Genomic DNA, 23,605 nt, shown 5'->3' on the forward strand with positions numbered 1-23,605 from the left:
TGCTTGTAGGAGGAAATGTTCTTCTTTAGTGTGTCTAAGTGATGAAGTTAGGGATGACAACGGGTCGGTTCAGGCATGGATATTGCCTATCCGCAACTCGACCCACTAGATAAAGCTGTACCGCTACACGCGTGGCTACCTGTTTAGAAAATTCAAGCGGATATTTTAAAACCCGCGGATACCCGCCAAAAATAAAAAATATTTTATATATTTTTAAAATAAAACTTAAATAAAATTACAAAAAATATACATATAATATAAATTAAATTAAATATAAATTAAAATTTAATTTTAATTAAATTTAACCTAATAAAATATAATTTTATTTTATTTTTAATTAAATTTAATTAAAAAATATATAAATTAATTTTTTTATTAGTTTTTGCAGGTAACGGGTACCTGCGGGTCGGGTAGTATACTACTTGTACCCGACCCGTTTAGAAGCGGGTATTAAAATATCCGCTATCCGTTACCCATGAGTAGTAAATATTCGCGGATAATAACCACCTGTCACGGATTTTACCAGCGGATACATGTGCTTGTGGATTTTTTTGCCATCCCTAGGTGGAGTATACCTACAAATCATAGTCAACCTCTTCATCCTTTTGTACGTCAGAAGAAATTGTCTTTCATTTCTTATCTGTTAAGAGAGGTGGTTTCTAATCTTAATCATTATTTTTATATTGTAAATTGTTACTTATTTTAGTGGAAAAATTAATCCCTCTTTTGCAGAGATTAACAATTGGATTTGGAAATGTTCTCTATCCTTTCTTCTCTTTATGTATTCTGTTCGAAGAAATTTTTTAAAGGGAAAACGAAAATTTTAATAGAACCAATTCACCCCTCCCCTCTTACTTTTGTGTCCGAACACACTTTTAAACATTCCGATGCACGATACCAATTCCTATAACCAAAAGTGATAATTAATTATTTTTTTCTATTGTAAGGTTTTCAAAATAGTGATAATCGATTATCATTAGTGATTATCGATTATTGCCGAACCCTAATCAATTATATCTTTCAGTGATAATCGATTATCCTAAGAGATAATCGATTATTGCCGAATTGAAGTGTTTTCTCATTCTACACATGATTATTTTTCTCTATTATAAGGTTTTCAAAATAGTAATAATCAATTATCATTAGTGATAATCGATTATTGTCGAACCCTAGTTAATTATATCTTTCGGTGATAATCGATTATCTTGAGAGATAATCGATAATTGCGGAATTGAAGTGTTTTCTCATTCTACACATGATAATCGTATATCCCCCATGGTAATCGATTATTGTCGCATGTAAACTATACTAAAGAGCAAGTTATAAGACTCATAATGGTTTACAAGTGAAAATAAAAGTCTGATACAAAATTTTCTACAAAAATGTTTTAACAATGTATGTAAATAATTCTCCAAGGCTTCAAGTGCATCTCATCAAATTCTCTTCAAAGCATCAATGCTTCTCATGGGCAACAATCTCCTCCTTTTTTTATGATGATAAAAAATTTGTTGAAGGCTTGTGATATGTCATGTTCTTGAAGGTCCTATTCTTAATTGACGACTAAGTGGAAAAGAGTAATTAATCCAAAATAGAGATAAATAACAAGATATCAACATAATCATATATCTCCCCCACAAATATGTATCAGTTATCACAAGATGTCCAGAAGATGTTAATCAAAACCTTTCTCCCTTTTTTTATCATAATAAAAAAATCATCTAATCTTTTATGCTCCCACTCAACTAGTTAATTCAAAAAGAATTTAGGTCCCTTTAAAAGTACTCCCCCTAAATGTAATATTCCCCTTAAAATTTAAAATAGATTCCTAATTTTGTTTTACGTTATAACTTTTAAGATAATCGATTATCACTCTTGATAATCAATTATTCCCAATTCAAACTTGTACGTTGGAGCCAAAATGAATATTTCAAGACCTTCATAATCGATTATCACCCTTAATAATTGATTATTGCACGTTAATTTCTGAAAACGCTATTTTAACTATTTTTGGGCACTTAAGACATGTCTAAGATTCATAAATCATTTTAAAGCTATTAAAATTTACCAGGATACTGTAGAGCCTTCTTTTCCTTTTGAAAATTTAACCTGTAAAACAAAACAATAGACTTTTGGTCCCCATAATCTCATTTGGGTCCTTTGAGGTTAGAGTCAGATTACTTTATAATAGGAATCCAAACATATATCCCATTTAGAACACCATAATGTTTTTATTCTAAATTTATTTGAAGTGTGTCCCTTTTTCATACAGTAAAAACATGTGACAACAACCAAAATCGATTATCCCTCATGGTAATCGAATATTGCCGCAAGTAAACTATACTAAAGAGAAAGTTACAAGACTCTTAATGATTTATAAGTTAAAGTAAAAGCCTAATACAAAGTTTTCTACAAAAATGCTTTAACAATGTATGTAAATAATTCTTCAAGGGTTCAAGTGCATCATCAAAATCTATTCAAAGCATCAATGCTTCTCACTGGTAACAACAATAATGGTAACAATATTTCAATGATAATCTTAGAATATAAAGGATACTTTCTAATTCTTTCAGTTGCACATTGTAGTATAGGTATGGGATTACGTAATGTGACTACTTTATATACTATTTGATTGTCAGAGGATCTTTTGGTGTTTCATGTTCTAACTCTTGTGGTAAAATGTAATAAAAAGATTCCATAGAAATAAAGATTGGTAAAGAAAACTAGACTTGAAGTAATGTTGGTAGATGATTTCAATTGATATTGAAAAATGTTTATCAATGATATTAATCTTTTGTAACTAAGCAAGATATTCAAAAGGTCTTTAGAGATGCTATTATGAAGAAATAACAAGTGCTAGAAGTTTTCTTGTTGAGATTAAAAAACGTTTTGTGAAAAAGCGATGAGAAGGAAATAAGTGCACTTCTTCAGAGCTTGATTTCCATGAAGTATCAAGATAAATGAAATGTGAGAGAATACTAATAAGTGTTCAATATGAGTTAATTTTGAGATGAACTTGACACTTTTCTTGCTTTGATTATGTTAAGTTTCGATTAAACTCACCTTAATCACTACAAGAAAAAATGCTATTACATATGACCAAAATTCATATATAAGGTCAAAAATCGTAGGTAAGATAGTGTTACCTACAAATTATTGCATAATATGTTTGCAATCTTTTACATATGATACTCACCACTCCAACACTATGACTTTTTACACCTTAGTACAAAGGAAAAACATTTAAATTCTACTTCTAAATTAGAAAATTGTTCTAAATACAATGGAAAGACTAAATGTAAATGAAGACTAATAATAAGACTATTCAAGTTATTCATCATGAAGCAGATTTTGATCAAAGTGTGACACACTTGCAAGCCATAAAGAAATTGAGAAATACTAATGTACCATACTAATGTGGAAATGTAATAACAGAGTTGATTAAAGAAATTGAGAAATTACAACAGCCAAAATTTATTGCATTAAAATTTTCTAATAGAAAAAGGGAGAGTTATACCTCATACCCACCACATCCCATGCCATTTCTGTCAACAAAAGTTCTTGTATCATCTAACTCTGTATTTCCCAGACTACTTAGAAAGTTTATGAATACAATATGACCCATCTGCTCGTGATTGATGTGTTGATGTTCACTAGTGTAGTGAAGGGTTACGAGAACAATTTTCGAACCAAGGTATATTTAGACGAGATAAAAAATGGAGGGTTTTTGGCCTTGGTTAACAACTGAAGCAGAAAAGGGATATGATTTTGCCTTGATTCAAAAGAATCAAAACAATAAATAAAATAAAAATTTGAAAAAATGGTTTTTTGACTGCAGTTCTTTTAGGAACTGCTGTCATAAACCCTTGAAACAAAATAAAAAAATTATTGCAGATCTTTAAATGACCATAAGATTTGCTCAGGTTTGACCATATTATGTATCAATTTGGGGTAGAAAAAAATTTCCAACGTTGGAAAGTTTTTATTTATTTTATTTTAAGGGTCTATGATAGCGGTTTCTAAGATAACTACTGCCATAAACCCAATTTTTATTTTATTTTTTTGGGTTTATTTCTTCGGTTATTTTGAACTGAGGCAAAAACATTTGCTTCGGTTGGCCAAGAATGAGGCCTTATAAGAAGTGGAAAATTGTCCACAAATCCTCTCCAATGATGGGAGGACAAGTGGTCATTCACAAAATACAATATCTCTATTCCTAGAGTGCCATGTGACTACCACTAAAAGCAAATCATCTCCAATGGTGGAGATAAATGTGACCACCACCAAAAAGAAATTCTCTCCACTCCTAAGGTGCCATGTGACCTCTTCTAAAAAACAAATCATCTCCAATAGAAGTGATAACTCCCTAATTTTGCAATCTTTTAGTTGTTTATGAGTCTAGGTTAGCTTGTTTTTATTCCTATTTTTTTAGAAATAAGCTAGTTTTAGGATTTTTCTTTAAATTTGTAGATTAGTAAAATTGTACTTCAAATTGGGCTTTTAGGAGTATTTCTTTTAGTGTTTGTATATAAATAGGAAATTAGGATTTTTGGAAAGTATTTGAATAAATATTCTTTTCTTTAATTTTTGTTTAAATAGGTTTTAAATTTCTTTATTTGATAAAATGCCCTTTCTTTAATTGTTGATTGATTTTTTCTACATATTGGGCTTGATCAATTGAGCTGAAATGTTTTTTTTTTGTCAAAGTGGGCTGGTCATTTGAAATTGGGCTGCTACAAGAGAGAATTGAGGCTCAGCCCTGGACTGATTGGATTAAAAGAGTTTGGCCGTTGTTGGGTTGTTGTGCTACACTTGACATTTTGTCGTTGATTGGATGAAGCCCGCTTAAACAGAACGTTGGTTTTGGCTCCATTTAGTAGGACAATGTTGTTTAGTGTGTTTTTGCTGCTGCTTTTGGGGTCATTGGGATTATGCTTCATTTTGGCAAACTGAAAGAAGCACCCTTGATGGAAACCTAATTAGGCAAGCCATCCAAAGGAGTACTAACTCATGCTAAGTTTAGGAAAGGGAAGTTGAAGAAGAACTTTTAAAGGCTCTTTCTTGATTTTCTTTCTCTATGTCTTAGAAGGATTCCTCTTTTAATACTATGTGGTTGTTTTGTTTTGTAGGATACAATAAAGGCAAGAACCATGGCCAACAAATCAGATTTGGAAAAGCATTCTTCAAGGAATCAGTACAAGTGCCTCTCCATCGCCCTCAGACAGGGGGGTCTCCAACGCAGATGTACCAAATGGACTTCCCAGCTCACATGCGCCCAGGCGCCCACAGGAGAGGGGCGCTTCAGCGCCAGCAGAGCTGCCTGAAGCACGGTTTGGCAGCATTGTCCATGTGACCCAGCATGCTTTCTGTGACCCACCTGACTTGGCCTCCAAGCTCGTTTCTTATTTTTAATTTTGGAGGGAAATTAGGACATAATTGAGGCCCTTCTTCACCTATAAATAAGAGGGCCTCTGCTTTGTAATTTTGACTTTTGAGCTTTAGTGAAATGCTGCAGAATTTGATTCTAGCCCTATATGCTCTTGAGTCACTCTTTCTCTTCACTTTCTCTACCCTTTCCTCTAGCTTCCTTCCATAGTAGGAAAGCCTTTTGAGCTGAGAGGTCTCTGCACACACTATTTCCATTAAAAACACACCAAAACACCACTCATCTTCATTCATTCCGCTGCACCATCATTGCTTGTTGTTTGGAGTTGCTACCTGCGAGTGCCAATCCTAGGTAGACTTCCATCAACCCTCGAGCATTTCATAAGGAAAAGAGAAACACCCTATAGAGCTAGGGATCACAATAGAGAAAGGGTGAAGCAAGAGGAAGAAAGCTCCCAAGTGCTCAGTCCCCTACCAGGAGCGTGAAGTTGAACCAAGGGATGTTGATCGGTGAAGAAGTTTATCGGAGGGCTTGGAGAGGAGAGCAAACAGAGATTTTCCAATAGGGAGAAGCTTGAAGCATCATTAAGAAGGTTTCCCATTTCCTTCTTTCTTTGACCCTATATAAAGGGGTTTTCTTTGCCATGTAATAGAGAGATAGCCTTACATACAAAAACACTTTATAGTTTATAGCTTGAGCTTTTTAGTTTATGCAGTAGAAGTTCTCTTTGTAGATAGATAGAGGGATTGAGATTCTAGGCTTTTTACGCGCATCTCATAATGTAGATTCTAATACTCTCGGACTCTTGATCGAGCTGTTGATTGAGCAATCACGATGGTGACTACCCGTGATCGTCTCGGCTTTGCTTCCACGGTGATGTATTCTTCTAATTCTTATTTCTCTCTTAATAGACCTTTAGTTTTTGTTGATTCTTTTGTTGTGATTTCACTACAAGAAAAAAGTGTATTATATACAGCAAAAATCCGTATATAAGACCCAAAATCCGTATATAATACGTGTTTATATACGGATTACATACGGGCAAAAATCCGTATATAATACCGTCGTAGCTAGGTTTATATACGGATTTATCCGTATATAATTTATGTACGGAAATTATATACGGATAAATCTGTATATAAATTATATACGGATAAATCCGTATATAATTTCCGTATATAAATTATATACGGATTTATCCGTATATAATTTCTGTATATAAATTATATACGGATAAATCCGTATATAATGGCTTAAGAAGAGCTAAATAAATGCCCTGTATATAGCAGTTCTCCATGCACAATATACAAGCAGAATAAAAGTTCTTATTCTATTGACAAACTTTCTGGATTAGACTAATAAATATAAATATAAAAATTAATGTTAACCTATCTAAACCAATATTCACTATATATTCTAATTTCTCTGCATATGTTATTTTATATATATATATATAAATTATATAAAAAGAAATTGTGATGTTCACCATATGCTTAAAATTCCTCAAACTCATGGTATAACACTTTAATGGAATGATGTCTAATATTTAGTTTAATGAAGCTCAACCTAATAAGAGTAATTTGCTGACTCTTAAGAAAGCCCCAATATATTATCAAGTTCAGAGTTAAACAACTATTAATCAACAGTTCCAATAAAAATTAACAAGTAGCTCAGAACTCACTGTCTCTAAAATAGGTTTTTTAAATGTTAGATAATCGATAGGGACATACCACTAAACAGTTTAAAAGACGTGGGATGGGTTCTTCGTTGAGTGGTCAATGCTAAATCAGATTTCTTTGATAAGTAAAGGGCAGGATCAATAATGATGGGCCTTGCTCTTTGATTCCTGCATAGAATAAGTAATATAAGTCAGGGGAGAAAAACATGCAGAATATAGTCTACAAAAAATTTTCAGATGCATAATAATCAAATTCACTTACAATTTCCAACCAGCAATGTGTGTATGCTCAATGAAATTTAGATTCCTTGACAGATTCGAGAAAACATAAAGCAAATCTGCAAAAGCAGAAAACAAATATCAAATGGGTTCAGGGAGTAAACTTTTTGCATGTTTGTCTTGATAAATGCTTAAACTGAAACTATAAACAACATGGAATGATCTATACGAATCTGGATTTATGCCAAATGATACACTATCAGACAGAAAGAAGATGTTGAAACCAGAAGACTAAAATCATTGAGTACAAAATACCATGAAGCAAATTGTTACACAATTATGCAGGTACTATAAGCTTTCCTTCTTGGTAACAAAATCTATTTCAACAACTTAAAGAATAGAAGAAAAAAATCAAGCAACCTCAAAGAAAAGTGAGACAAATTATAAGATAATATATTCATATGTACAATAATCATATAAACTATATACCATGAAGCTGCAAATTCAAGTGCACAAGTCTCATTAATTAGCAAATATAAGCTCAATCATTAAATAAGAGGATATCCTAGTACCATAAATGCAACCAAAAATGCACTGCAAGGTGGATGGGAAATTGTTTTCTGCTGCAATTGACCTGCAGAATATAAACATCAATCTTTTAACTGTTTACAACTATTGATAGTACATATAACTTCACAAAAATGCCAACTAATAAGAGTAAATTTCAATGTGCAGATTAGAAAAGCTACCCTTCAAAGTAGACTATAAGCTTAAGCGATTAAAGGAACTCGTGGTCAATAAATTATTGTGAGTGGAAATTGACAAGCTATATAGACAGCACAACTTGCACAATCTAAAGTTAAATATCCACATGGTTAAGAGAGAGGAAAAAAAAAATAGCACATCTTGTTTCCTTACTAATTCACCACTCAGATTCATGTAAGTCCGAGGAGGCTTTGTAACCATTTTGACAGTTTTAAACAAAAAAAAAATGCCAAAAATAAAAGGTGACCAAAGATGAAAGGAAAACAGCTACATTAATAAATACATCACCATATGCTATAAGCTTGTGCAAAACAACCATTGATTAATCTTAAAGAAAAGTACAAACCAGTATATGGACAAAGCAATTGAACATCAAAACTCTGAAACTCAAGCAGAGCAATGTACTATATTTAAAGAATCATGTAAGTGTATGTATCTTACATGAAAATTCAAAACCATCAATACCTGCCCCTAATACTCATTGTATTCATCTTATTCAGAATCAAATCACGTTACTGGATAATTAAAACCAAAGGTTTCTGAATGTGAGTAATATTTTTGCATGAGCTATAAGGATGAGAATTCGTTATCACCAAAGATTATATAGCATGAGCTATAAGGATCTATTACAGTTAACAAGCAAGGAATAACTATACAAAACAAAAAAGAGAAGTTAATTCATGACATCAAATGATTAACATTTAAAATAAACACTACTAGTAAGGTAAGTTTTTTCTCTGCTATTTTTTATACCAATACAGTAACTCACTTCAAAAATTGCAGATTATCCCATACATCATTCATAATCTGGGAGCTGGTTGCAGTAAATTAATTCTCATTAATAGGAAACATATTATAATTTGAACTATGAACTTACTACGGCCAATATGGAAATCATTCACTAACTAAAAATGAAATTAAAGGTGATGCACTACGTGATTTCATTGGCTGCAAGAAAAAAGAAATAAGGTTAATGGATAGAGGTTCATACATGTGGAATGACTATCACTTGATAATTGATTGCGCTCACAAGAATTTCCAAAACAAACTTTTACTTTGAAAGAAAACAAACCCGTAACTTTTTCAAAATAAGAAAACCCCTCCCCTGAAACGTAACCCCAAGTTAATATACATATATATATAACTATATTAAAAATATATATATAAACTTACGTCACCTTCTTTTATATATATATATATATATATATATATATATATATTAATATAATATAATACTTAAGTACATTAACCTCTGCACCTAATTCAATTAAGATCTCTGCTTTTCTCCACAATTAGAGACACCACAAATATACTTTTGACCCTTTTTTAATAAAAGAATAAAGCTTCCAATCTTCTTTACTTCAAAAGCTCTTGGACGTGTCTTCTCTCCTCCATGCAAAACATGAATTTTATTATTCCACGAAACTCGAGTCTATTCTATCCACTTTCTTCCTCTACCCAATTACTTCCTCCTTCCCTTTAACAAAACAAAATATCAAAGCTCTCCCTTACTCACACAGAACCACCCTTGCTGAGATTCTAACACACAAGGTTCTTTCATCTCAATCCCAACCAGCCTCTTTTTCTTTAACTACCAACCCATACACCTTCTCCCATGTTCTAATCACTCTTCATTTAACTACCAGAAGCTAAAACTCACCACTAACTACTCTCCCCAATAAAATTGAAGACACCTCTACTCTCACCTCTACCTTTCACCGTTCCGAAAGCCCCACTCTTGTACCCCAGAGTTCACCAAGCCACCACATATCTTCCCCTATTCCTTTCTTCTTAAACTTCCAATACCCGTTACTCTATCCTAACCCTCCCTTTCTCCTTTCTCACACCACCCTCACACTCAAACACTCAGAACCATTACTCTCCTACCCAAACATCACTCCCAGATACCTTCCCTCATTCATGTATTCTCTCTTCCCCCATTCCACTACAGAATCCCATGGACATCCCCACGGAAGGCAGATGGCCACTTGTTCAAAGAACTCAATTTAACTTTTATTTTCATCTTCATCTACTAAGCTGGTGGATATGTTTCACAAACACCAAAATCATAAGATATATATCTCTCTAGTCAAATCAATGAAGTAATAGAAAAATAAAAAATTTAGTGTACCCAAATAACCGTAAGGTGCAGGCTATGAGATAATGGTATGGCCGTAGAGCAATTATAGTATAATGCAAAGCCATGCTAGTTAATGACAACAGAGAATATGATGATTTTGTCTAAAACCTTCAATAGAAATTGCACCTAATATACTATAAACTACTAAAATCCTGAACACGAAACCACACAATTGATCCAGACCGAAGTATGAAACAAAAAGAAATGGACGTTATCTGATTGTAACACTCACTGCATTATGTTCCAAAGGGAAGCACCTCGAGGTACAAATCAAGGATGTCACTGTTCACAGAGTCGTTCACAAAACGTGAAAGTGCTCTAACTGCAAAAGTACCATAGGCATCTTGTCTCGTACCCTCACCATCATTATCTAAAATTCAACAAAATTATAGATTCAACAAATTCAGTATCCATAACCCTATTTTTATACCCTATAAACTAATCACATATATACAGGAAGAACCTAAACCAGTAAACACAGAATGAAGGTGTAATTACAACTACCACTGGAACACCAAATGATATCACTGGAAATCTCAAAACCCAAACCAATACCAATTCCAAACACAAAAATGCATCAAAATAAACAATAGTCTTACAATTTTAGAATGTACCATTTTAAAAATCTCACCTTTAGGAATCAAAGCACTTTCTTTAACCTTCACGGGAGAAGCATTACTGCTACCACGTGCTCGACCTCCTCAGCAGCGGGTTTCACGCACGAACTTTTTTTCGAACGACTGGCTTTGAGACCTACTAAGGCTCTCGCCAGTGCAAGGCGGGTTTTGGAGTTTTCCTGAGGTTTGAGACATTAATCACAAATTTCACTCAGTTTATTCCAGAGATAGGGAAAAAAGATGGAGAAGGATGGGAACACTTACCACTGGCCGAGAATGATGGCGGAATGGACGACCATCCACAACGGTAGCAGGACTCCGATAGGTCACACGCACTGAACGAAGAAGCACTCTCACTAGCCGACCCTCTGTGAAGGAAAGAGATGTTGCACACTAGGGTTGGAGAGGAGAGGTGAATGAATGGTTGATGAAAGATTGATGAAGATGACTCCACAGAGAAGAGGGTTTGAGAGCAAGAGAGTTCGAGAGAGAGAAAAGAGTTCTAGGGTTCGAGAAAGGGGAAATGCTTCTTCAGAGTGTGATATGCAGCTCCAGCATCCAATTAATCAGAAAAAAAAATTTTAAAAATAATTTCCCACATCCGTATATAATATCCGCAGTTAACAACCGCCACCACGTGCAAACTTTATTATATACAGAATTTATATACGGAAAATTCCGTATATAAATATCCGTATATAATATTCGTATATAAAGCCTTTTCTGGTATCCGTACATAAATTCCGTATATAATACTTCATTTATATACGGATTTACATCCGTATATAATTTTCCGTATGTAATTTCATTATTTTCTGTAGTGTTTATGTTCTCTGCCTTTAGTTGCTTTCTTGTGATGATTAGTTGAATTTAGGGTAAACTTTCATTATTATTTTGTTTTGTTGCATTTGATATTTGATAGTTGAGTATAGGTTTCAATTTTAGATTATGATATTTTGGTTGATTTGAGTTTTGGTTGCAATTTTGGATTTCACATTCTGATATTGAACTTTATTTTCCATTGCCTTGATTTTTATATGTTGATATTAGTTTTATGCATCTGATAGTTCATAGTTTAGCATCTATCTTTGACTTTGCACTTAGATTTTAGGAGTTTACTTCAATTTTAGTTTGAACATGTTGCTTTTGTAGTTTTCGTATTAGTTCTGCTTAGTTCTTGCATTGTTTTGATTTGACGAATTGTTTAAACTGTTTAGGTAGTTGTTGTTAGGTGTTTGTTTTAATCAAAAGTAGTTTAGGTTAGATTTTTTACTTTGATTGTAATAATGAGAATTCATGTACTATTCTGCACACTTTAGTTTCTTTTAAGTCTTATGTATTAGATTGTAGGATTCAATTTTAGTGTATGTTTGTTAAAATGAAAGTGCGAGATTTGCATTAAAGTTTTATAATAGGTTTAATTGTATTAAAGATAGGCTTTTGTTTCCGATCTTGGTTAGACATATGAATTTGAGTTGGATTCACAATGGTTTGGTGAACTGAGGGAGATCATTGTTTTCAAGTTTTGAAAATGAACTAAAAGATCCCAAATTGGGTCTGTTTTTCACAGGATGTCTTCCTGAATTGTGATCAAACATTCTTTGCACTAATCCTATAAGAATTTTATTTTAATTTCTGTTATAACCATTTCTTCTTGTTCTGATTCTTTGATTTTGGTATTACTATAGAATAGAGACTAGGTTCATTAGTTTAGATGGTGCAATTTTCCATTCTTTTGGTTTTGCTATATGTATTTACCATTTATTTTCATTAAATTGTTCATTGCTTTCATGTATCACTAGTTTCCATATCCAATTACTTCTAGTTTCCTTGCATCATTATTTCATAGCATTCATAGGTTAGTTTTAGTTACTATTTGACTTGTGTGCATAGTTGGATTCCATCTCTTCATTACTTTAGCTTAGGTTTTATTATGAGTGATGATTATCTCATTGGTGTAGTCATTATGTAAAGATTCTTTATAAAAAAGACAAGGCCTTCCTAACAAAATGTGACAAGCATCCATAGGTAATATGTCATATAGTGCATTATCTTCATAATTCCCTATGGATAGCTTAACCATCACTTGTTGATTAACTTTCATTTCCTTGTCTCATTGATCCATTGAAGTTTAAGGTTGAGGATGAGGAAAAGTATTTAATCCAAGCTTATTAATTAACCTAGTGCTACAACAATTTAAACATGAGCCACTATCCACAATAAGAGAACATGTGTTGTCTAAGATTTTACATCTAGTGTGGAAGATGTTGTCTTTTTGTGTGAGCTCTTGTGAACTAAGTTGATTATGGAGAATCCTCCTTATCATAAGAAGTTTTCCCTCACAAGGATGGGCATCCTCACTTGTGCTTTCTACTTGCTTCTTTGTGCCACTTCACACACTTTCACTTTCACTTTCTTCTTATTGGCTACTATAGGCATCATTACCCCTTAAGATCATGGTTCTTTTGGTGGGGCATTGTGAAACAATGTGACCTCTACCAAGACACTTAAAAAATTTAATGTCATTAGTGCGAATGTGAGATGTTGTTCCCACCCTTGTTCTTTCTCTTCCCTTCTCTCTTTTCTTTCCCCAGATTGCAAGAGGGTTCTTCTTTTACCACTTGTTTTCCCTCCCTCTTGTAGTCCCTCTTAATATTTGAGCTAGAGTGAAGTTTGCTTCTCAAAATTTATTCCACTTTGATGCTTAATTGTACCAAAACATTCCAATCTTGATATGGTAACAACTCCACTTTATCTCTAATTTCAAGGTTAAGACCACTAAGAAACCTAGAGATGGTGATCTCATTCTCCTCTCTAATTCCCGCTCTCATCATATAAAGCTCTATCTTTTTCCTATATCGTTCTACACTTAGATCTCTTTTGTTGGAGCCTTTGGAGATTATCCATTAACTCATGGTTGTAGCAGGAGGGAATGTGCATCTTTCTCATGACACTCTTGAGCTCATTCCAATATTGAATTGGGGGGAAATTATAGAGTCTTCTTTCTCTAATTAGGAAAGCCTACCAATGTAAGGCGTTCCCTTGGAAACTTAGGGTGGCTAGGGAGACTTTTCTTTCTTCACTCACTTGATGACATTCAAAGAGTTGCTCTACCTTCATCTCTCAATCTAAATAGACCTCAACATCTTCCTTTCCATGTAAATGGGGAAGATCCACCCTAATCTCTCTAGGATGGTTCTCTCTTTCATCTTCTCTCCTCATTCTATGTGGTGGAGGTTGATAATATTGGTTGAGTATCCTACTATCTACTCCTTGATGTGAGCAAGTATGTGTGATTAGAGGTGGAGTCATTGAACTCCTCCTAGTATAACTTCTACTTCTACTCTTGCTCTTTCTTATTTCTTCTTGGGTTTTCTCTTGTTTTCCATTGAGAATTCTAGTTCCTAATCCAATTTAGCAAGATATTCTTCTCTTTCCATCTTTTCTTTTTCATTCAAAATAGCTTCTTGCTTTTGCCAAATATTTTGTGACTTTAGGTCTTTGGCCAAGGTTTTCAAAGTGGATTTTACCTCTTCACTAGAATCACTGCTAATTTCATAGGATACGGTCTTAGGCATTTTCAAAGGTTTTAAAAATATGGAATGCAACAAACAAACTTGAATTCCAAATAGGTTTCCTTAAGAGATTTAAGGAAGCAAAAGAGACTTAGGTTCCCTTCCAAGAAAGAGAGGTGAATCACAATGAATTGCTTAGAAATTAAGTATTTTCTAGCCAAAGTTTACCTCAAGTTCCTTAGCACCAAACTTCTCAAAGGGACTCAAACTTGGACTTCAAGTAGGCACACAATAACTACCATAATTAAGGAAAGCAATGAATCTACATTATACGACCTAATGATGAATTAGAAGGAACTTTGGTACTCTCTTACCCACCAACTACAAATAATGCTTAAAAAATAAGTGTCCAATGTTCTCGTTAGGACAATGTCCTAACAAGCCAATATTACAAATCAAAGAGAAAGCAAAGACAATTTTACAATGCAAAGAAAATACAATGAAATCTCTCTTCCTCACTAAGTGTATACTCTTTTATCTTCTTGTTTTCAACAAAGACATCAAGCTCTCCACAAGGCCTTCTTCACCTAAGATGCTAAGTTCAAGGTTTTGGATCGCCTCTAGGACGAAAAACCTACACTAAAAGAGATCAACACCAAAAAAAATGGTAAAAATAAACAAGGCTATCTCAAACGGAAATTTTAGGTGACAAAACTAAGATTAGCAATGAGACAAGCAAGCAAATAAATGTTTAAGAATAAAGGTTCAACACTCAAAAGAAATTTCAAAGGAAAAGTTATAGAAAAGATCACAGAAACTCAAAATTTACTAGAGTAGAAAAAATGTTTTTTGTCCTTTAGTCAATTTTTGAGCACATGTGGTGGATTCAGGTGCAAAACAACCACCAAATCATCATACAAATGCACACCAAAAAGTTGTGGTGGTAGTGTGAAATGTACCTTGCTTTTTTACTTTTGTTTTCTATACTTTTTTTGTTACTTTTTCTTTTTTCTATTTTGTCTCTTATTTTTCTTGTAACTTTCCAAAATATAAAGCACACAAAAAAACACCCCAAATCAGATTTTAAATATGCCTTTAAAGGTTTATAAGGTCACACACACAAAATGGTAGAAAATTCCTACTAGAATCAAAATTTTGGCAAGAAACTAAAAATGACATGTATGAAACCTAACTTTATGAATTTGTTGATTAACAAAAGAAAAAGCACTCAAGGGTTCCCAAGAGGTGCAGTTTTTAAAAACACACAAACATATATTTTTGGTGATTTTTTCAAGGTTTAACTTGGAAATAAAGACAAGTAAAGGACTAAACATGATTTCTAAACAACATGGATGGATCCAAAATTTAAAATGACACCAAATAACATATATAAACCACAAAAAAAGTGAGGAATGATTCAAAAATAGAAAAAGGCACATAGAACATAAAAAACACAAGAACACCTAGTGGAAAAGATGAATGGTTCCAAGAGTAGAGTAAAGTAGAACCACAAAAACAACAAAAATGGAAACAAGATTATGCCAAGTAAGAACAACACATAAACACATAAAAACAATAAAGATAAGGAAACCAAGGAAAGTTAGCTCTTGAAGAACCAAGGCTCTTGATACCAAATGATGGAAACCTCTTTAGCTAGGTTGGGTCAAAACTAGAAGATGTGCATGGAGAGGGTGTTTCCTTGGATGATGAGTGCGAAAATGGGGTCGAAAAAGAACCAAGATTACATAGCTAGGGTTGGACAAGGTGATATGCTCACAGTTTTGGTTTAAATGGTGATAGTGAGGTGTTGTTTGATGGCTCCAAGAGAGGTAAGGCCAACTCAAGGAGGAAGGTGACTAGAGGGGTCTATAGGATTGCTCTAGTCTTGATCTAGGAAGTGTATGGCCATAATTTGGTAGCATAACACTACATTAATCCAAGATGAAATACAAGGGTGGAGACACCTCTATTTATAGGCCAAGGGTGTCTACTTCTAATCCTAAAAGCATGATATTCCACCTTTCCTCTCATTGGCCAAAAATGAGATCTTCTAAGAAGTGGACAAGTGTCTATAAATCCTCTCCAATGATAGAAGGACATACGGCCACTCACAAAACACAATCCTCTCCATTCTTAGAGTGTCATGTAGCCACCACTAAAAACAAATAATCTCCAATGGTGGAGGTGTTACCAATAAGGAGTATTGGTAAATCTTGAAGAAATTTGTTTTGATGATGCTACAAGAAGTTTTAGTTGAAGAAGATATTAGAATTAGTTAAAAGCAAGTTGTAGAAATTAAATGTAGTAGGAAATTCTTGTAAACCTTGTAAAACTTGCATTTTTAACCTGCAATAATCGATTATGATTAAGCAATAATCGATTATCACAAGTCATACTTGAATAATCGATTATCACTTCATATAATCGATTATCACATCTTTGAAAACCTGTAACGGACTTGAATAATCGATTATTCATGGCAGTTGGGAGCTGTCCTTTGACATTCAGTGTACTTGGCTATATATTTTGATTTGGAGAAATCAGAAGGTAACGTTGTTGAACAGAAGCTCTTGCAGAATACTGTTTGTCAGAGGAAGTTCTCAGAAGCTATAGTTCAAGTTCCCTTGCTTGGTCTCGTGAACAGGAGAGGCTCGCGTGTCGTGTGTCGATAGTCGGAGCAAGCTCTCTTCGAGTTAGCAAGGTGCTCTGCCTGGTCTCGTGAATAGGAGAAGCTCGTGTTTCGTTTGTCGATAGTCGGAGCGGTTCTCTTCGAGTTGGCAGAGTGTTCTTCTTCCGGTTCGTTCGTCGAAGGAAGGTTTATTTATCTGCTTTATTCACTATTTCTTGTAATCTGTTAAATAACTTTTTAGTGAAAAAGGTTAATCACTATTTATAGTGATTAACGACTGGACGTAGATTCTTTTGAATCGAACCAGGATAAAAATTGCTTGTGTGATTTTCTATTCCCTACACTCTTTATCTTTTACGCATATCAACTGTTTGATAAATTTTCTCTAAGAAAATTGTTTTTCTAAAACGGACCATTAAACTTGATTTGTGACCGTAACACGCTTTCCGAATATTTTATTCCGCTGCGCGACTCTATAACGGTACCGATTGTTCCAACAATTGGTATCAGAGCTTGCTTTGATATTTTTTCAAATCTTTTCGAAAATGGCCGGTCATCAAACTCAAGTATATGCCGAGGGTGCTTCCATCAACAGACCACCACTCTTTACTGGTGATAACTATGCATTCTGGAAAGTCAGAATGGAAATTTTTATGGGGTCTGTTGACAGAGGCATCTGGGAAGCTGTACTAAATGGTCCCTATATTCCTAAAAGTATAGTTGATGGTGTAGAAATAGAAAAATCATATTTTGACTGGACTGTTGAGGAAAATAGAAGAGCCCAATTTGATATTAAGGCTCGAAATATAATTTTATCTGCACTAACCATTGATGATTTTTTCAAAGTTTCTGTTTATGAAAGTGCTCAGGAAATGTGGGAATTTTTAAAAGTCACTCATGATGAAGTATCGAATGTGGCTAAGTTGACTTGTTCGAATTCATGCTCTACATCAAACTCCTCAAGCTCAAGCGATTCTAATGAGCAAGAAAATCTATGCTTGATGGCCAATGATAAATTATCTGAAAGCAAAATCTTGAAGGAAAAGAAGGACTATCAAGGTTCCTCTTCAAGTTTCAAATGTTATGGATGTGGTGAAAGAGGCCATGTGAAAGCTTATTGTTCAAGCAACAAAAGAAGTAAAGAAAGAAAAGAAAAGAAAATTCACAAGAAGAAGAAGGTTCACATTGCCTTGGAGGATAATGCATCAACCACCTCTAGTTCAAGTGATTCTGTTGAAGAAATAAACTTGTGTTTGACAGCTAATTTTGATGATGCTGGAAGCCAAGTAAGTAATTCTAGCTATGAATCTAGTGAATTTGATTTGCAAAAAGCTTTTATTGAATTGCTTGATGAATCTGAAAAATTGAATGTTGCTCATAAAAATTTGAAAAAGGAATTTAAAGAATTGCGAATTAAATATGAGAAGGCATTAGATGAGGAAGTAAGTTTGAGAAATAAAATTTGCAACTTGGAAATGAAAGAGTCTTCAAATGTTGAACATCCTGTTGAATGTCTTTCATGTAAGAATCATATGCTTGATATTGATATTCTTGAAAATCTTCTTGAAGTTGCAACTGGAAATAATAATATTGAAATGCCTATAACTGTTAGAAAGGTTTATAAAAACAAAAGTGTTTTTAAAAGTAAGAACCAAATTAAAAGAACTCGTAGGGTATGGGTTGAAAAAGGAACTGTGTCTTATAGAAACTCAAATGTTGTCACATGCTTTTATTGTATGAAAAAGGGGCACACTTCTAACAAATGTAGAATTAAACATTTTGATGTTCCAAATGGAAAATATGCTTGGATTCCTGTTATAAAGTAAATTGTCTCTAACCTCAAAGGACCCAAATGAGATTATGGGGACCAAAACTCTATTGTTTTGTTTTGCAGGTTAATTTTTCAAAAGGAAAAAAAAGACTCTATGGTATCCTGGTATTTTTTAAGAGCTTTGAAATAATTTATGAATGTTAGATGTGTCTTAGGTTGAAAATTTGGCCCAACTTTGTGTTTTTCGAAAATTAACGTAAATAATCGATTACCAAGGGTAATAATCGATTATCTCGTCCTCAAAATTTGGATTTTGGCAATTTGGCTCGCAAATAATCGATTATTTAAAGTAATAATCGATTATCTTAAGTCACAACGTAAAAAAAAAAAAAAAAAAAAAAAAAAAAAAAAAAAAAAAAAAACTTTTTTTTAAAAAAAAAATTTTTGAGTCTGTTTTTAAAAGGGGATTATTACATTCAGGGGAAGATATATGAGTTTGTTAGATATCTTGTTTTTATCTCTATTATGGATTAATTAATATTGTTTGTACTTCTTAGTTAGAGTTGAATTTCTGTTTTTCTTATATTCCATAAGGTATTCTGTTCTTTCATGTTATGAAATTTTAATTTTATTTCTGTTTTGAAATGCATCAATTCTTTTGTTGAGGGGGAGAAAAATTTGAGGGGGAGTTGTTTTTCCACTTTTTTACTTTTTGCTTATGATCAAAAAGGGGAGAAAACTTCTAATTTAAGTAGTGCAGTTATTACTAACATGTTTGTAAGTATGGAATCTGTGCAGGAAATTAGAAATGCTTTTAAAATTGAATTTTTGATCATCATCAAAAAGGGGGAGATTGTTACCAATAAGGAGTATTGGTAAATCTTGAAGAAATTTGTTTTGATGATGCTACAAGAAGTTTTAGTTGAAGAAGATATTAGAATTAGTTAAAAGCAAGTTGTAGAAATTAAATGTAGTAGGAAATTCTTGTAAACCTTGTAAAACTTGCATTTTTAACCTGCAATAATCGATTATGATTAAGCAATAATCGATTATCACAAGTCATACTTGAATAATCGATTATCACTTCATATAATCGATTATCACATCTTTGAAAACCTGTAACGGACTTGAATAATCGATTATTCATGGCAGTTGGGAGCTGTCCTTTGACATTCAGTGTACTTGGCTATATATTTTGATTTGGAGAAATCAGAAGGTAACGTTGTTGAACAGAAGCTCTTGCAGAATACTGTTTGTCAGAGGAAGTTCTCAGAAGCTATAGTTCAAGTTCCCTTGCTTGGTCTCGTGAACAGGAGAGGCTCGCGTGTCGTGTGTCGATAGTCGGAGCAAGCTCTCTTCGAGTTAGCAAGGTGCTCTGCCTGGTCTCGTGAATAGGAGAAGCTCGTGTTTCGTTTGTCGATAGTCGGAGCGGTTCTCTTCGAGTTGGCAGAGTGTTCTTCTTCCGGTTCGTTCGTCGAAGGAAGGTTTATTTATCTGCTTTATTCACTATTTCTTGTAATCTGTTAAATAACTTTTTAGTGAAAAAGGTTAATCACTATTTATAGTGATTAACGACTGGACGTAGATTCTTTTGAATCGAACCAGGATAAAAATTGCTTGTGTGATTTTCTATTCCCTACACTCTTTATCTTTTACGCATATCAACTGTTTGATAAATTTTCTCTAAGAAAATTGTTTTTCTAAAACGGACCATTAAACTTGATTTGTGACCGTAACACGCTTTCCGAATATTTTATTCCGCTGCGCGACTCTATAACGGTACCGATTGTTCCAACAGGAGGGACATGTGACCACTACAAAAAAAAATCATCTCCACTCCTAGGATGCCACATGGCCACTTCTAAGAATGTATTTGGCTTAGTAGATTGTTAGAACAAATTGGGCTTAAAAATAAAACTGAAATTGAGATTGAGATTTTGAGTGATATTAACTCTATAATACAGTTGTCAAAACACCCTACAAGAAAAAACAAACACTTTTGTATAAAGCTTCACTTTTTTCAAGAATGATGGATAGTCAAGCAGAGTTTTTATAGCTCTCAAGATCCGTTAGTAAACATTATGAGAAAATCCCTTTTTATAACTCTCAAGATCAATTAGTAGACATTATGACAAAATGCCTAAGCTGAATTAGTTTGAAAGCTTCAAACATTAATTGGAATAACTAGTATAAATGCATTAGTTTAAAGGAAAAAATGTCAATTTTTTTTTATATTTTTCTGTTTATTTATTAAGATTTTGTTGTTGTTTCATATGTAATAAGATAGTTTCTGTAAGGGCCTATAAATGAATAAGGGGCTATTGGGCCCTAGTTGGAGGCAGCCAAGCCAAAACTAAGGGAACCTCACCTTAACAAGGGTCCTTCCCTTCATTTCTGCTTTTCCCTTTCTCTCTCTAAACTCAGCTTTCTTCTTCCTTCTTGCTCTGCCTTCTCTCTACCCTTACACTCATTTAAACCGTTGCATTTTCGATTAGGTGGTGTTCTTTCACTCACGGAGTTGAGAGCTTCCCTTCTATCCGATTAGATTTCCATTTGGACGGGTAAGTCAATTTCTCCACTCTTCTTGAACTTAGGGCATGCAACTTTACTGGTTGCATGGTGCTCCTTTTGATTATCTGTCTATTCTAGCTCTAAGAGCTGTTTCCATCACCATTTAGGTGGTTGTAGGGCACTGTTTGGGTTCTCTCTGTGAAGGCACGGTTAGGGCACTCTAGTTGGCTATACTGCTCAACTTCAAGGTAAGGGAAGCTAGCTATTCATTTTTCTTTGTGTTGTTGAAATGTATGATGTATATGTTTGATAAATTAGGTTTTTGTCTTACTGTTAAGCATATTTTTGATGGTGAGCATGTTGATTGGAATCTGTTAAATATGTGAAAGTTTGTATCCATGGTGTATTGAACCTTGTTTGACTTGGATGAGCATGTGTTGGTTGTATTGGATTTCTGGATTGGAGTAAGAACTCTGGGAAATAGTTAAAATGGATAGTGAGTGGGTACATGTACTGTTTTAGGTTACTGTGAGGGAAGTGGAGTATTGAAATTGAGCAATTGAGGTCTAGAGTACCATAGGACAGTTTGGGTGGTTTAGACAAATTAAATGTGGTTTGTTGAGAGTACTTGTTGGTAGGATAGAGGAACCTTAAAAACCTGAGTTGGCACATCCCTGATCATAGAGCAGCCTTGGCCTGGTCCAGTCAGTTGTGACTAGTCATATATGCTGGCGTCGAAGGTGAGTTTGATGCGTTCAGACATTGGGTTCTTCTCCGGTGACCAATTGGGCAGTTTGGGCTAGTTTAGATGAGTCAATGGAACTGGTTAGGATCACAAAACTGAGTAAAGTCTCTAGCAAATGGTTGAAGTGGAATTGAGTCCATAAGTTGCAGAAATTGATGTTTTAAAAGATAAAACTGGATTTAATCACTTCAGATTAGTAATGGGGAGGATTAGGATTATCTAGGTCAGTATAATTAAGCTTAATACTCGAATTTGAGGCCTTAGAAGTTATCCAAGGGTCCTAAAAATGGTGAGGACTGGTGTGAGGGTGTGAGTCTGCAAAATTTGCGTTCTACAGATGATGCAAGGTCGCCATGCGAGTTGTCTCGCATAGCGAGACCCTGTAAAGGGTGCTCACTGTCTTGGTAACTCGCTGTGCGAGGTGATGCGTTGTGCGAATTACCAGAGGGTGATGCTCTTTGTTTATGGACTTGTCATGGCGAATCCTGTCGCTATGCGACTGGTGGTGGTTTGGGATCATTACTCATTTAATTCGAAGGGCGAGTGGGGCGCATAGCGAGAGCTTTGGGGAGGTTGGTCTCTGTCTAGGTTCTCGCATAGCGACCTGGATGCGCTATGTGAGAGGTTGAAGTCTCATGTATGTTGCGACTTAATTCGATATGCGAATTAAGGTGTGCGCTATGCGAGAGCCTCCTGTCTCGCCCTGCGATTAGGATGCGCTGTGCGAATTCTTTTGGGACAAGCCTTTCCTTTTACTCTCTTGATTGATTCTAGTGTGTGAATGTATGGGATGTGTGTGGATGCACTGTGATAATATGATGGTATCTAGATAATCATGTATGGGTTAAGTTTCAAAGTGACATTATGGTTCATGGACATAATTCCATGATCCTCAAGGAGAGGATACATGGTGGTGCCCTGGTGATGTGTAGAATGATATCATGGTAGCTCAGTCTTGGGGACTTTCCTGACGCGCCAATGGTCTTTCATTCTCAAGTAGAGAGGATTGATCCATGTGGTGAGGAGTAGCAGGAGGTCCTAGGCTTGGAGGCTTCTAGTATGCTCTAGGGTGCGGAACGGACTAACCTCGTGAGTGTGGTAGGGTGGAACCCATTGGCAACGGCTTTGCAAAGCAGTAGAGGCCACCACGAGTGCATAACCCGCCATAGCTCGGTAATCATTCTGGTCTGGACGAGTCGGTCTTTAAAGTAACGAGTCTTGTGATGTCATTTTACCGTGTTTGAGTGACTTTTGCATGTCGTATGTGAATGGATAACATGATTTTTATATCTAGCTCACCCTTGCTTGTTTGTATTGCTAATGTATGTTTCTTCTTGTGATGATCATCCACTTGGATGGGAGCAGATGGCGAGGTTCCATTGGAGACGGCTTTGGAAGTTGAGGACAATGTTGTCGCCTAGTCTCCTTTGATATTATTAGTTATTCCTGTCATCTGGAATACTGTTTCCCTTCCAGCTTAAATCTTAGATCTCTTTAGAGTTTAAGTTTAAATTCTGAAGCTATTTTGAGGATGACTGTAATCCTAATCACTCTTGACTGCGTTTCTATATTATGCATGATGACGTCTTTATTATATGTATGCATTTTCTATATATTTTGGGACGTCACAGG

At 34.5% G+C, this 23,605-nt stretch overlaps 1 protein-coding gene across 5 annotated transcripts; it reads right to left on the minus strand.

The window, feature by feature from the left end:
* Window positions 1–1,259: 1,259 nt before the first annotated feature.
* On the minus strand, window positions 1,260–11,381 carry LOC148202212 (beta-glucuronosyltransferase GlcAT14A-like). Of its 5 annotated transcripts, none has more exons than XR_015784995.1 (7): window positions 11,067–11,381; window positions 10,817–10,981; window positions 10,418–10,555; window positions 7,853–7,914; window positions 7,324–7,399; window positions 2,066–7,229; window positions 1,260–1,560 (listed from the first exon to the last, which is right to left on the minus strand). XR_015784995.1 is itself a non-coding variant. In XM_088109789.1 (7 exons), exons 3-7 carry the CDS (start codon window positions 10,420–10,422, stop codon window positions 3,490–3,492), a joined length of 312 nt encoding a protein of 103 aa, XP_087965915.1. In that variant the 5' UTR covers window positions 10,423–10,555; window positions 10,817–10,981; window positions 11,067–11,372; the 3' UTR covers window positions 1,260–3,489. The 5 variants fall into 5 exon arrangements, 1 of the variants encoding a protein (XP_087965915.1); XM_088109789.1 differs by having other exon boundaries at window positions 1,260–3,542; window positions 7,114–7,229; window positions 11,067–11,372; XR_015784997.1 differs by having other exon boundaries at window positions 1,260–7,229; window positions 10,443–10,555; window positions 11,067–11,377.
* Window positions 11,382–23,605: the final 12,224 nt, after the last annotated feature.

Source organism: Vigna umbellata, chromosome 3 (assembly GCF_029865625.1).
Source record: "Vigna umbellata cultivar VRB3 chromosome 3, Vumbellata_1.0, whole genome shotgun sequence".
In the NCBI taxonomy this organism is placed as follows: Eukaryota; Viridiplantae; Streptophyta; class Magnoliopsida; order Fabales; family Fabaceae; genus Vigna; species Vigna umbellata.